Source organism: Sorex fumeus, unplaced genomic scaffold (genome assembly GCF_029834395.1).
Source record: "Sorex fumeus unplaced genomic scaffold, SorFum_2.1 ptg000037l, whole genome shotgun sequence".
Taxonomy (NCBI): Eukaryota; Metazoa; Chordata; class Mammalia; order Eulipotyphla; family Soricidae; genus Sorex; species Sorex fumeus.
The window spans coordinates 68514065-68529713 of NW_026606094.1; the positions used below are offsets into that span (position 1 = coordinate 68514065).

At 37.0% G+C, this 15649-nt stretch overlaps 1 protein-coding gene across 2 annotated transcripts in view; it reads right to left on the minus strand.

Moving 5' to 3' along the window:
* Positions 1 to 6788: 6788 nt before the first annotated feature.
* Positions 6789 to 15649, minus strand: part of SKAP2 (src kinase associated phosphoprotein 2) — a 195362-nt gene continuing 186501 nt past the window's right edge. The window contains exons 12-13 of one of the 2 annotated variants that reach the window (XM_056118529.1): positions 10108 to 10209; positions 6789 to 9760 (exon numbers count right to left, since the gene is read on the minus strand). In XM_056118529.1, the coding sequence (XP_055974504.1) occupies positions 10117 to 10209 (93 nt within the window). In that variant the 3' untranslated portion in view covers positions 6789 to 9760; positions 10108 to 10116. Of the gene's footprint in view, positions 9761 to 10103; positions 10210 to 15649 lie in introns of both variants that reach the window. The other variant, XM_056118530.1, reaches the window with a different exon arrangement.

The window sequence follows — 15649 nt, forward strand, 5'->3', positions numbered from 1 at the left end:
GGAAAGACTGTTGGATTCTGTTAGAAATGCCCCTAGCACACGGTCGGCACTTAAATGTAATTATTCAAAGTGGAATCATTTAATTAGATAGGAAGAGAAATAGCAAGCCCTGAGACGATAATAAAGAATAAAGCAAATATGCTGACCAACCAAAGCAAAGCAACCGAGAATCACGCACTAGCAAGATAGCTTCGGTTTCAGTTTGTTTCAGTTTTTCAACTGCCGATGCATGTAACAGGGCAAACACAGGTCAATACCTTTCTTTGACTGTGTTCACAGAAAGCAAAGTGTACAACGGGATGGAGAACTCCACAGAGCAGGAAGAATTGTGTCCCATACCTTATAGGACTGAGCACTGAGGAAAAAGTCTGAGGAGGTGGAAAGTGGAGGAAGGAGATGAAAACAGAGGGTGACACAGGCTTTATAGACCCTAAGTGCTTGAGCCGGTTATTAGCAAAGAGTTGTGCATCCATCTGGATGGAGAGCTTGTTCCTTACCCAGATCTATGGGGTTGGTAGCTGGAGATCAGCAAAGGCGTTCACCTCCTGACATGTAGAAGCTTGGTGCTCTGAGTAGCAGGCACAGAACATTTCAGAGCACTATACAGAATGGCATGCTTCTCGGAATTGAACTTCCCACAGCCTCTTCTCTTGGGCTACAGATTAGCCAATTCTTTAGGGTGCACTTTAGACCATGAAAGAACTTGATTTTACCCCTTCTAGCTAAATCCTGGAGCCTGTAATGAATGTTTGTTTCCTAACATAGTTATCTCCTCATCTTTTCACCCTCCACACCCCTACCAGTTACTGAGGTACAGTGATTTTTTAAAAAGGATTTCTTTAAAAAACAAAAACAAAAAAACAAAACAAAACCACCTTGCCATAGCAAGCACCTCCCAAAGATGAGTACACCCTACTGGAATGCTGCACCACTAATGATGACGCCTTCAAACAATTTATGTCTTGACAAGTCAAAGGCCTATGTCAGGCACTGTCATCTCTTGTTTACAAAGTCAGACATTTTATCATGAAGTTTGTCTGTTGACTGCAAAGACCTAAGCTGTTTAATGAAACTCCTGGAAACTGGTTTTAAAAAAAACAAACAACGGTGAGGGTTATCAATTTAAAATTCATGCTGTAAAACAGTACAGAGAATTATCTCTTTGAGACAGAGTAGTCAGCCTTAAAGCTATCCCCAACCTGGCTGGTTGGTTTCCTAGGATTTGGCATTTTGGCAGGCAGAGAGGATGAGAAAGGTTCTCTTAGAAAGGAGTTCTTTTAGCCCACCGTTCTTTCTCAGCTCTGCCTTGTCTCGAGTCACAGTTTCAGTTAGACTGGAAGTTTATGGAAAGAAATACTCCTGGGTTGAAGCTTATTCTCCATAGCTACTTTAGACTTGACAGCATAGTTTTAACTACTAAATGAGGCACATCTGGCTGTCCGTTTGTCTGTTCTGAACTAGTCTTTTCACATGCTTCAGATAATTTTTTTAAAGAATGGCATCATCATCAGTGATAACATGCAAATCATAGATTTAACATGCAGAGAATAGAATTAAATTTGGCATGAATTCGTCCCAGTAACTGGAGAGCAGGATGGTGCTGAATTCATAGGAGTAAAGTCTTGTCATTCTTTGATCTTGGGACATATTCTTTATGCTCAGTCTCCTCATCAGGAAAATGGGTATAGGCAACAACAGACCTTACCTATAGGGTTCTTAGAAGACCAAATAAAAAGTGGACATACCAGATTAGCATTCATAATAACCGTTAGCCACTATTATTACTAACTAATCATAACCACGCTTATTTTGGCATTAAAGAGAATGACGTTTTCTAAATGAACCCCCACAAAAGCTGGGGAGGGCACAAGAAAAGGAAATTTGCTTATTTATTGGTATTTTCTAATTCCCGAAAGTAGTCTTTTTTAAATTGGCATACACTGGTGTCATTAATTTTCTCCTTGGAGAGTATCTGTATGACACTTTCTGCAAACATGAGGTAAATTGCTGCTCAAGCTACAAAATGGCACCTGTTTTTACCCTAGCAGGAGTGATATTTCTATATGACAATGCTGAGGCCAATAAACAGAAAACAGACAAGTGCTGTATTACCTTTCTGTGTAATGGATAATAAAAAAGGAAACAGTGGAAACAGGTGAGAAAGCTACCGATACACTTCCTAAGGTGCCAACATTAAGAGAAGCATTTGAAAGATGGACTTTGGAGACTGTTTCTATTTTCGCACCTTTGCATAAACCCACACGATGTTTTATCATTTCTGAACCTGCTCAACAATTTCTGGTTCCCTTCCTCAGGATTACAAATTTAAACACAGCATGGGTTCGGCTAAGGCTACTTCTGTATTCACAGTTGCTTTCATCTTAAGGACTTTAAATACTTTTAAATAAATAGACCCTTTTAAATGAAGAGGAAGTAAAGGTAAAAAGACAAAAAAAAATGAATTGGATCTGGCAGTAACTGGGGAAGTTTCCCACTCTTTGAAATTCCTTTTGGATCCACTGAAGGCGAGGCATAACGTTTCTCTGTTTTTGCCTGGTAAGATTCAGGGTGACAGTGATGTGAAGGTACTGGAGGGAAACTGGGTCACCTGTGCACTGAGGGACACCTCAGATCACAGGACCGAGGGAGAAGATACCTAAGTCCCAGCAGCCAAACTCCCGTTGTTCCTTATTCACCATCTCACTTAATTCTGGTACCAGTCTATTCCACTTGTTGACAGTATTATAAGGAAAATAAAATTGCATTCAAAGACTTAGTAAAAGTTACTGATTTTTTTTTTTGATGGAAAGAAAAATTTTTGACTTAGTTAAAAAGAGGCTTTTTAAAAAAAAACTAAGTGGCATTTCTCCAGGAGGTATTTTAAAAAAAAAGTCAAGCTCATATTAAGTCAATCTCAGATACTGAGACACTTGGAGGGTGCCAAGTCAGTTTATAATAATATTTACTGGAAATGTACCAGATACCTTATCAAGCTGGTAACCAATTAAGTGATTGTGTCCAACTAATGATAGATTCTAAGGAAAGAGTCCTTCAAACGCAGTGTTAATGAAATGTCATTCCATGGTACTGTGAGCATATGGTTTTGACTGGAGTTCATCACAGTATTGTGATGTATAGTTTTTACACCCTGCCCAGGGACCTCACAGATATTCTTCCCCATCTCCCCCACCCCCACCCCCACTTTTTGTCTTGATAGCTTTCTTTTCTTTTTTATTGAATCACCATGAGATACACAATTACAAAGTTGTTCATGATTGGGTTTCAATCATACATTGTCCCTTCACCAGTGTACAATGCCTACCACCAACGTCTCCAGTTTCCCTCCTGCCAACCAACAGGACACCCCACCCCACCCCCACCTGCCTCTGAGGCAGTCACTTTTCTTCTTTCTCTCCCTCCCTCCCTCTGTTCCCTCCTTCTCCTCTTTTTTTTTTCTTACAGATATTCTAGAAGAACCAAACTATAAGGCACATTAATGTTGCCTGATGCTGAGGATAGCCAGGCATTTCTTGTTCCCAATTCTTAATTTCAGTGCAGATTAAACCTGTAAATGATACTTAAATAATATGCTACTTATTTCTCTGAATTTTGGAACTTAAAGTTTTTACTGACCACCTCAGACATTTTAACACATATTTTTTCTGCTTACATATTATGTTTCTAATTTCTGAATGAAGCTAATTTCTTACTGTCTGTGTTCTAGTCTCTACCACCTCCTACTTTACCTTAAGAATTACTTTTCAGTATTCTTGAATACTGAACTCAAGAGAAGTAAAAGTGATCGTGACATAGTCTGTGTCTGAGAATCCATCTAATAAACAGATGATTTATCTGAACTGTAGGAGTACTTTATTGAAAGTCTCACAATGCTTCAGTCACAGTGAAGTCTGAGCTTTAAACTACGTGCACATTAGGATAAGTTTTATTTTGGCTGAACTGTGAATTTAGAGCTCTGATATGCTCAGTTCTAGTTCTGTTTGTTGTTGTTTTGGGGTGGAGTTTATACTGGACTGTTACTGAAACAACAAGGTTTACAACAGCATCATGGTTACATTTTTGGTGCATAATGTCACTAACCCCTCCACCATCATCAAGGATTCTCCACCACTGCTAGTTGTTCTGTTTTTAACCATGATGCTAGAAGGTAACAGATTCTCTCAAGTGAGAAGCAATAGATTAGACTGGAAAAATATTTAAGGAAAGTATAAATCTTAAGAAATATCAGAGTCTAAGCCAGGTAAACCGGAAATATTTTAGAACTATAATATGAATATGAACAGAAACTACTTTTATGGAAAGGCTACATTTAATACTTTCGTACTAGCAGCAAAGCAAAACCCTCACACATATAGATTTTAACTACAGATGGTTGAAAAGTGATTTTCTATGATCCCATAATACTTTACATAATTATCTGTAATTAAATTAGCAAGGTAAAAATAATCAACTAAAATATATAAAATATTCAAAATGACTAGTAAGGCTCAGCAACATTCTTTTTCATAAAAAAAAGGTATCATGCAACAAAGTAGCAAAAGCAGAACAGCGTTTTATCTGTGGTTAAGTGTAAATCCTACAGCAATGAAAGTCATTTATATTATCCTTACTTCTTTGAATAAATTCAGATGACAGTCCTATATTCAGATATAATATATTCTTTGAATAAATTCAGATGACAGTCCTATACACTTCCTAAGGTGCCAACATTAAGAGAAGCATTTGAAAGATGGACTTTGGAGACTGTTTCTATTTTCGCACCTTTGCATAAACCCACACGATGTTTTATCATTTCTGAACCTGCTCAACAATTTCTGGTTCCCTTCCTCAGGATTACAAATTTAAACACAGCATGGGTTCGGCTAAGGCTACTTCTGTATTCACAGTTGCTTTCATCTTAAGGACTTTAAATACTTTTAAATAAATAGACCCTTTTAAATGAAGAGGAAGTAAAGGTAAAAAGACAAAAAAAAATGAATTGGATCTGGCAGTAACTGGGGAAGTTTCCCACTCTTTGAAATTCCTTTTGGATCCACTGAAGGCGAGGCATAACGTTTCTCTGTTTTTGCCTGGTAAGATTCAGGGTGACAGTGATGTGAAGGTACTGGAGGGAAACTGGGTCACCTGTGCACTGAGGGACACCTCAGATCACAGGACCGAGGGAGAAGATACCTAAGTCCCAGCAGCCAAACTCCCGTTGTTCCTTATTCACCATCTCACTTAATTCTGGTACCAGTCTATTCCACTTGTTGACAGTATTATAAGGAAAATAAAATTGCATTCAAAGACTTAGTAAAAGTTACTGATTTTTTTTTTTGATGGAAAGAAAAATTTTTGACTTAGTTAAAAAGAGGCTTTTTAAAAAAAAACTAAGTGGCATTTCTCCAGGAGGTATTTTAAAAAAAAAGTCAAGCTCATATTAAGTCAATCTCAGATACTGAGACACTTGGAGGGTGCCAAGTCAGTTTATAATAATATTTACTGGAAATGTACCAGATACCTTATCAAGCTGGTAACCAATTAAGTGATTGTGTCCAACTAATGATAGATTCTAAGGAAAGAGTCCTTCAAACGCAGTGTTAATGAAATGTCATTCCATGGTACTGTGAGCATATGGTTTTGACTGGAGTTCATCACAGTATTGTGATGTATAGTTTTTACACCCTGCCCAGGGACCTCACAGATATTCTTCCCCATCTCCCCCACCCCCACCCCCACTTTTTGTCTTGATAGCTTTCTTTTCTTTTTTATTGAATCACCATGAGATACACAATTACAAAGTTGTTCATGATTGGGTTTCAATCATACATTGTCCCTTCACCAGTGTACAATGCCTACCACCAACGTCTCCAGTTTCCCTCCTGCCAACCAACAGGACACCCCACCCCACCCCCACCTGCCTCTGAGGCAGTCACTTTTCTTCTTTCTCTCCCTCCCTCCCTCTGTTCCCTCCTTCTCCTCTTTTTTTTTTCTTACAGATATTCTAGAAGAACCAAACTATAAGGCACATTAATGTTGCCTGATGCTGAGGATAGCCAGGCATTTCTTGTTCCCAATTCTTAATTTCAGTGCAGATTAAACCTGTAAATGATACTTAAATAATATGCTACTTATTTCTCTGAATTTTGGAACTTAAAGTTTTTACTGACCACCTCAGACATTTTAACACATATTTTTTCTGCTTACATATTATGTTTCTAATTTCTGAATGAAGCTAATTTCTTACTGTCTGTGTTCTAGTCTCTACCACCTCCTACTTTACCTTAAGAATTACTTTTCAGTATTCTTGAATACTGAACTCAAGAGAAGTAAAAGTGATCGTGACATAGTCTGTGTCTGAGAATCCATCTAATAAACAGATGATTTATCTGAACTGTAGGAGTACTTTATTGAAAGTCTCACAATGCTTCAGTCACAGTGAAGTCTGAGCTTTAAACTACGTGCACATTAGGATAAGTTTTATTTTGGCTGAACTGTGAATTTAGAGCTCTGATATGCTCAGTTCTAGTTCTGTTTGTTGTTGTTTTGGGGTGGAGTTTATACTGGACTGTTACTGAAACAACAAGGTTTACAACAGCATCATGGTTACATTTTTGGTGCATAATGTCACTAACCCCTCCACCATCATCAAGGATTCTCCACCACTGCTAGTTGTTCTGTTTTTAACCATGATGCTAGAAGGTAACAGATTCTCTCAAGTGAGAAGCAATAGATTAGACTGGAAAAATATTTAAGGAAAGTATAAATCTTAAGAAATATCAGAGTCTAAGCCAGGTAAACCGGAAATATTTTAGAACTATAATATGAATATGAACAGAAACTACTTTTATGGAAAGGCTACATTTAATACTTTCGTACTAGCAGCAAAGCAAAACCCTCACACATATAGATTTTAACTACAGATGGTTGAAAAGTGATTTTCTATGATCCCATAATACTTTACATAATTATCTGTAATTAAATTAGCAAGGTAAAAATAATCAACTAAAATATATAAAATATTCAAAATGACTAGTAAGGCTCAGCAACATTCTTTTTCATAAAAAAAAGGTATCATGCAACAAAGTAGCAAAAGCAGAACAGCGTTTTATCTGTGGTTAAGTGTAAATCCTACAGCAATGAAAGTCATTTATATTATCCTTACTTCTTTGAATAAATTCAGATGACAGTCCTATTTCATTTCTTCATTCAGTTTGGAGGCCAGATGGCATTAGAATCATTTACTTCACCTTGTTGTGCTTAATTACTACAATCAACACACTATTTTCCAAATTAATCATAACAAAGTAATTTCATTAGTAACACAGCAGGCTGTTGAATTATTAGCATCATAACAGTTTGCAAACAATTAAACTTTATTTGAACCTTAAAAATTTGCAGAGTGGAACATTATTGTAAGATCTAATGGCAATAGAGTACAAATTCAGTACAGAGCAAATAATCAAGCAAAATGCTATATAAAATATGACTTACAATCACCTTTGAAAAAATTAGCTCTCTAACTGTTCATAGAAAAACAAATAAAAGCTAAGCAAACATAATGAGAACAGAGCAATTAGCATATTTTCTAACAAGCCATGTTGTTTAAATCTACATTAATGATTTTATTATGAACTTGAGGAGTGTGTGATATACTGTTGAGGATGTAAAGGAAACTTTCTCCTTGGTAGTTTACAAATGATTTCACCAAATGAATGAAATATATAAAGTTGTCATGAACTGAAAAGTAAAGATTAGTTTTCCTGCCACTCCAAGGATAAATATCTGGTTTCCTTCTCTCCCACCTATATTCAAGTTAAAAAAGAACAAAGGCCAGAGAAGCAGAAGTTAACACTTTATTTCTGGATTGTCACCTTTCACAGAGAGACTAGCTGGCTCAGAAATTGTTGGTCATCAGTTGGCAAAGGACTCCCTCTCCTGGATTAACTGTAAAAGGAGAGAGAAATCTTCGAAATGCTTTTTACATTCTGGGGGAGTAGGCGCAGGAGTGGGGGAGGGGCCTCCAGCGGTCCAGGGATGCCCTGAAAGGCTGCTGCCATCTACTGGCTCAAACTAGAATCTCTGCTTAAACCATAAGCTGGAAACCCACCTCCACCAGCAAGCCACCTTTTCGGTGGAAACGGCACCACTTATTGCTTTTAACCTTCCAGGTTTTGAAAACCAGTAAGGCAATTTCCTCTTTGGTTGTTTCACTATTGCCAAGATGATGTCAAACGATTCCAATGGCTTTGTAGTAGGAAACAATGAACACGAACACAGGCTAGCTTCTGCAGCTTTAACTTGACTGTGCTTCAGTGCAATATACACTGGAGTTTTTCCCTGATTCTAAAACTTATGTTTTTTTTTTTAACATTTGAAATTAGGAAATCACAATATTTTGGGGAAATAGTAAGATACACACTCTGAAACGTGGTTTATAAACAGCTTTCTACAAACAATAGGAATTTTATTAACATGTACTTAATGAACTGGCAGGATTAGAAGCTTGGTCATAAAGCAAAGATCTGAAAAACTCAACTGAGGTGTTATGTCCAATAAATGGCTCAGTATTAGGAGATTATATCCACTTTCAGGAATTACCCCATCAGCAGAGTATTTTGAGATCTGTTCAGGCAGACTGGTAGCTCAGGGGCACTTGAATGAACTCCCTCTGGTTTCCAAGTGAAAGGGAATGAGGTTAACCTGGCAGTGCAGTTCAGCATACAGCAAGCAGCCCAGGTTAGAGCGTCTCACCTGCCCTCGTTGCTGCCTTGCCTCTGCATGGCTTGGAACAGTATAGAGACTCCTCAGTGAGTTCTATAGTTTGGTGACGGGACTGGAGCAGCACAGCAATAATCTGGCAGGCTCCGAATGAAGGTTTTGTTTTAGACCTTCTCTGAGAATACACTTAGATTCCTCATGCCATGAGGGGAGGAGCAGAAAGAGTGATGTTTCTTATGAGATAATTCTGGCTTGCTTTTTTTAGTAAATTTACATTAAACAACAAGAGAAAATGTGAGCGGGCCCCTCATCTAAACAGGATGCTTCTTACTGATGGGGGGCGTGGCACAAACCCTGCATTGAGGCTTCCTGTGTGGTGCGGAGTGAAGTCTGCACCCTGAGTCTGTTTCTGCTTAGGTAAGCATTCCTTCATATAAAGTTGGTGTGCTCATCGGTGAAAATTCTTTCATAAAAAATTAATGGTAAAATAAATTTACCATTTATTTGGTCAAAAATAAAGATAAATCATCTGTGAACCTTGGATGGAACCATCTTCTTTAAGTAGCAGCCAGCACAAACTTGCAAGCTAAACTCAATACAACATTTCTCTGAAATGATCTAATCCATTGTAAAAAGAAAGAACTGATTTCAATATTAAGAAAAATTACAACTCAAACTGGAAGTAATAGTCATTACATGGAACATAAGAAATAGCGCCGAATTCCTTACACAAGTCAAATGCGTAAATAAAGATGACAATTTCTTTACAAAATAGCAACAGGTATAACCTGACTGTTTGTGTCTAATGTACATTAACACCTCCTGTCTAATTTCACATCAAAGAAGTATCATAACAGTTGCATAAAATAGTTGTCAAAGAGAACAGTGTTCAGCAAAATAAAGAAAGGTTAGAACCTGTCACTTATGCTTTCATGATAACTAAAACAATTACAGACTGACAGATATTCCTTTTCTGCAGACAGGGAGGAAGGCTGCATTTGAGATTTTTTCCTTCAGCAGAAACGTTGATTTTTTTTTCTGCCTAGAAAACAATTATATTTTTAGTCAAAGAAAATGAATGTTTACTCAACATTTTTTCAATTCCGTTCCCCAGAAAGGCCATAAAATGGTATTTTTATAAAGAGGAGTTGTTTTGGGAAAACAGCTGGTTATTATCAAAGGAACTTTTTCTAAATAATCTGGTTTCAAAGTAAATTATATAAAGTATCTTTAAAATTAAACCAGATTTTTTTTTAAAAAATGATAATTTGGGAGCATAATCTTTGTTATCAGAAAACTACAAAGACTTTTTAAAAGGCAAAGACTCATAATGCAGAGACCAAGAGAACATATGAGCTATTACAGAATATTGGATTAAAATGTACTTACCCAGGACTCTCAAATATCATACATCTCCATTATGTAGGCTTTCGGCACCAAGCCAATGGCTCCCTTCATTTCTCCTACCCACCAGCCATATCTATTGTATTCCTAATTGAAAACAATATGCAATATTAACCTTTAGACGGGTGTAAGTACATTGTCGTTTATATGCAACTTCTTAGAAATGTTATTTCTTTTTTTTAAAGTTACAAGAGCTTGTGCTGCAAATTAAAACATTTTCATCATTTTTTTTGTTTGTTTCTGGACACTTAAAAAATGCTGTTAGGCAAAGATTTAAATTAATGTATAAGACAAAGCCTGTTTATTACTCACCGTAGAATACAGGAAACAATTGCTCATAAGAACTGGGCAAATGAAACTACATCAGGAAGTCAGTCTGTCTCTGTCTCTGTCTGTCTGTCTGTTTTTGCTTCTCTATTTCTCAAACACACACACAGACAAACACACAGACACATATACACACAGAGAGGCCTGAGGGGCAACACTTTTTATAAATAAAAACACCAGTACTAGAGTTTACAAGTTACAGTCAGGACTGTAGGATACTGCAGTCTTTGCCTTCAAGAAGCTTATCATCCAGCAAGAGAAGATATTTCTCCCCCCAGGAATCTACTTAATTCACAGGTAAGTGCGGAGCAAAATAATTTATAATGCAGAGGTGTGCCCCTTCTGAAAAAAAATCTAACATCTAAGTGTAGACATTTTAAATAGATAAATTAGAGAATAAGGAAAGATTAATAATTCCAAAAATCACTTTACAAAATAATTCACAGAAGGGCTCCTTTGGAGAAGCTTCCCTAAGGCATTTATTGTTCCTTTTATTGATCATAAACTACATTAGGTAAAGAATGGAGAGAGGAACTCAAAGGTGCTGTTAGATTTACCCTTGCAGTGGAAGATCAATAGGAAATAAAAGTATCTCAAGTTATTAAAGCGAAATATTAATCTAGCTGTAAAAACGAGTGATTGATGAGGCACTTTTGCATTTACTTTGCCATGTGAGATAAACTTGAACCTCCTTCTCTCCCCTTAGCTCCACTGACAGAGGCACCACTGCTCTAGGCATCTGAACACTCTCTTACCAGCCTCATAAGTCTGCCAGGTTGACTAATGTATTTTTATCTCAAATTTATTTATGTTTAGTGAGATACAAACAAAGTAAAATGAATTACAAGCTTCAAGAATAATATCTTCCAAAAGCAATACTGCAGAAGCTTTGTAGGTCCCAAATTTAATTTTTCATATAAGATAAATTTTTAAAATCAATCCCCAAAGTAATTCAATAGGCTATGATTTTCCAGCATCTGAGTCATAGATAAATGTGCATATGCATATTGAGTTACATGTGGGAGGGACCTCTAAGACCAGTAGAGTCTTAACATTTGTATTGATTACTATGCTATTACCACCAGAAAAGAAACTCACACAATTCTTTAATATGAGTGTAGTGACATTTGCATGTGTGTATATTGATAGATAGCCTATCAACTGAGGGATCATAGAATTAAAATCTGGATGTGTGTGTGTGTGTGTGTGTGTTTCTTTTTAAACAGGTATGTTTCACAATTAGATTTCTTGAAAGAAAAAGGTCAGTCTTGCATTTCTTATTACAATGAAAGTACAGCTCTGTTTTAGGAGGCAGTGGACTCTAGATTTTCAGTTTAAAAGTTCACTGAGAGTGTGAACTGAGTGGAAAAAAAAACTTTATCAGCCACGAAAATAGTATGCTGTCCAGAACTCAATGATGATGACTATAATCTAGGTAAGGTATATTTAGCAGAAGAAAATACCAACGTACTGAAAGCTATGATTAGCAACCATTATATCCTAATAGGTGCCTAATAAAACTGCCCTTTTCAATTTTTAAGGCAATGAATACAATTAGAGCCTAATGCTTAGCAAAACAAATGTATTTAACCTTCCAGAGGCCAAAAGGCCTACATTGTAAGATTTTGAAATGGATAGTTAACAGGATGAGTATGTGTGCAAAAGATTTTAACCGATGTCAAGCCAATTTTCCCCCCAATTGATTAGTTAGAAGGAGTAAGGGAACGAGCATTTTCACCCCATCTTATCCCCCAAATAGAACACATTTAGTGGTTCAGTGGGAGGACAGATTAAGACCAAACTTTCTTTCAGAAAACATCCTGCAAATCTGGGTTCAACCTTAGATTCAAATTACAAACCAGGAAGTTCATATCCCTTTATATACTGTTTCTACTGTCTATATCCTCAATTACAGACATATAATTGCTCTCAAAAAGCTCACTCACATCCAAGCTGAAGAAACTGATTTTGAACAAATCACTTCAACAAAAGACCAATGGCATATGTCATACTTAGAATTCTGCAAGATGGTAACTGGTAAGATTCATCAGACACCAAGTACAGCTGTAAAAGGCAGGGAGGAGCTTTGCCAGCTGTAAACAAATTCCTTAAAAGTAATGTTCTAGAAAAAAAATTAAGCTTTAAACTAAAATAATCTTAAATGCTTCAATTAATTTAAACTGACTGAAAAAGCAATGAAATATACATGCCATAAAAAAGTAATCTAAAATATCACAAGTTTAAATCAGAAAAGGATAAAAATAAAAAACCGCAATGTTCATTGCTTTACATTTGTAAAGAACTCCACATAATACTCCTGTGTGAAATTAAGAGGTATGATAAAAATATAGGCACAAATCTGGAAGGCAAATTTATGGATTTATACTGCAGCCATTAGAGTAAGTCGACAAGACTCTGCAAACACAGAAGCTTTTACTTTTATCATTACCATCCTGTGTACGAGCCTCCTGAGCAACATGAATCCCAATTAAACCATTTGCAGCCTATAAATTGGAATGAGGATGCTTCTTGGAGTACAGTATTCTAAACATCAGCCTAAAGATTCAATATCGTATAGGATTTCCTTCGAAAAAGAAAATCTGCCTTTCCTCTCCTTCTCTCTTCACTGCCCCCAAACAGATATAACCATGAATCAGACCTTCCTTATGGTGGAAAACAATGCAATCCATATGAGGTTGGCTTGTGGTCCACATACTGATTATAGTATTGTACTGAATGTCACAGGTGGGTCATTCAAAGCAAAACAACCCTCGGACTCTATCCTGTGAATAAACAAAACAGAGAAAAATCATACCACGCTGTCATCTAATTTTGGAAAGGCTGAGAAGCGGCCTGTCATCTTTATAGCACACATACAGGATCTCAGGTACAAGAAGCTCTGCCATCTGGTATCCTTCACCCTATTCCGCTCTTCATATCCACCGAAATGCTAACGGAGGCAAGTGACTGTACTTCAGGAGGACTGATAAAATAATGAAGAGTCCTTTAATCTACAGGAAACCATTCTAGTCAATTTATAAGAAATATTGCATCCCTTTGTAGGACATGTAATTATTTTCTATTAATCATGTGCTATAAAGCGACATTATGCGGTTATTCTGTTATCACTAGAAAGAGGCCTGCAGTCAGCTTTTGACAATGTTAGGTAATTACTAACACAAAGCAGCTTTCTCCTCCCGTAGTCAGGCCATCAAGATCCAGAGGTGTAGTGATGTTTGTGGTATAAAAATAGAACTCAAGACAGAAATTCACTATCTGTAAAATGCTTCAAGGTAAAATGTAAATTGGCAAGGCAGCCAAAGTACCAAATGCCTCATAATCTAAAAAAAGAATCATAAAACCACATCGAACAATTGTCGTCTAAGTCCTCTGTTTTCAATTTCCGTATCCCTAAAAGTTTTTATTTGTTTTATTTTATGAATTACAGGCCTTAACAGTTATTAAGCAATAAAGTAAAAGCAATTATGTAATAAGGCAGGAAAACAGGTTCTAGAAAGCGAAAGAGACTTTATCCAACGCAATAGTAAACATATGTCCGTATTGACTCATTAACTAAATCTCTCTCTGCCTGTGTATTATTTTACACTTAAATAAGGCCCCAATATTGACTTCAAGCCTTTTCAGCACCATGATTCTCATTTCTCAAGTATGTTAATCCACTTTCTGCAAACCATATGGTTCAAGAATGCTGCCATCCAGAAACTTGAAACAATGTAAGAGCCTGTGATGTACTGCCTTTTCTGAAATGAGTTACCAATCTGTTTGAAAGCAACAGGTGTTGGGTTAAAAGACTGAGTCCTTATTCCAAACACGCATCTGTGCTTCAAGACTTACTAGCCTTTCATGAAAATGAAGGTAATTTTTATTCACACGATATTAAAAGAAAACCCTGAGTTTCAGAATTTGTTTACTTCACCATTTTCCCTAGACATTTTCCATTCTTAAAATTATTCACAAATACTGTAGCAATATGAAAACTAGATAGCTACATAAAATACTGAAATCTTGTCTTTATGATTTCCACCTCATCAGTCTCTCTCTCCACTTAGAAACTTTTCTGTTTCTCTGAAGATGCACAATAGGCACTTGACACACTCAGTGTTTTACTTTATTATCTACACATGAGCAGCTTGAATCTTAATGCCTTGACCTGTTAAATGAGGAAAGTGGCTCTGACCCAGGGAACCCTCAGCTCACCATTCACGAAGCTGCTTGACGACACCAAGCTTCTTAGCAGCTTATGGAAACCAACCTCATTACTTTATAATTTACTATGCAGGTGTCACCCTGAGTTACTCTAATTAAAAAAAAAAAAACCACTGTTTCTTCCTTTACATTGAGCACACCATGTTTTTTGGGTTTTGTTTTTATTAAAGCAAGAGAGGTAAAGCACAAGGAAACCAAGAGTAAGAATTTAATTCTTATATCCAATTTTAGTTTTTATTCCAGAGTCAAGACACAGCTCAAGCTTCTCCAGTCAACACTTAACAAGACTATACAGCAAAACCCCTGGTAATCAGACTGATATAGTTAGGCACTATCTATAAGATATCTATATATTTTACATCTATATCTGATATCTGTAAGATGCTGTTAGGTACTGTTAGGTGAAGAAAGCAAACCAAGCTCAGGACAGTAGTTTTGGTCCTCTGTGTTTAAGCGCTTAACACCACTTCCAGGACCGTCCCAGGTGCATTCACACCTCTCTGTTCCACCTGGCAGTACTGTAGCTCAGCCTTCTTTCCTTACCCTGGATCACAAAACATTATCTCCCACTTTAGTCTTCCAGGAAATGGACTTCACCCATCAATTCCAACTCAAGATCTTTGACCCGCTTCCCAGTGCATTTCCTACAAGTTTCTGTGCTTGGCCCGTCTCTACCCTGCTGGCAATGGTCTCTCCTCACTCGGGGCCTCACCATCCAAACTTCCCTGCTCTTCTCTTTCCTATCTTCACAAGGGTGGCTCCCTGCCTGACGGGTGTCTCTCTCCACCCACCTGAATCCAAATCCAAACCCATGACTAAGACCCAACTCAAGTTACCCAGCTGTCATGGATTTCTTCCTCTCAACTATCTAATCCAGATGGGATATCTCTCATTTCAAGCTCAGTATTTATTCCTCAGTGGATGTCATGCACTTGAGTTTCTGTCCTGCACAGACTCACAGAGATCAAGACAA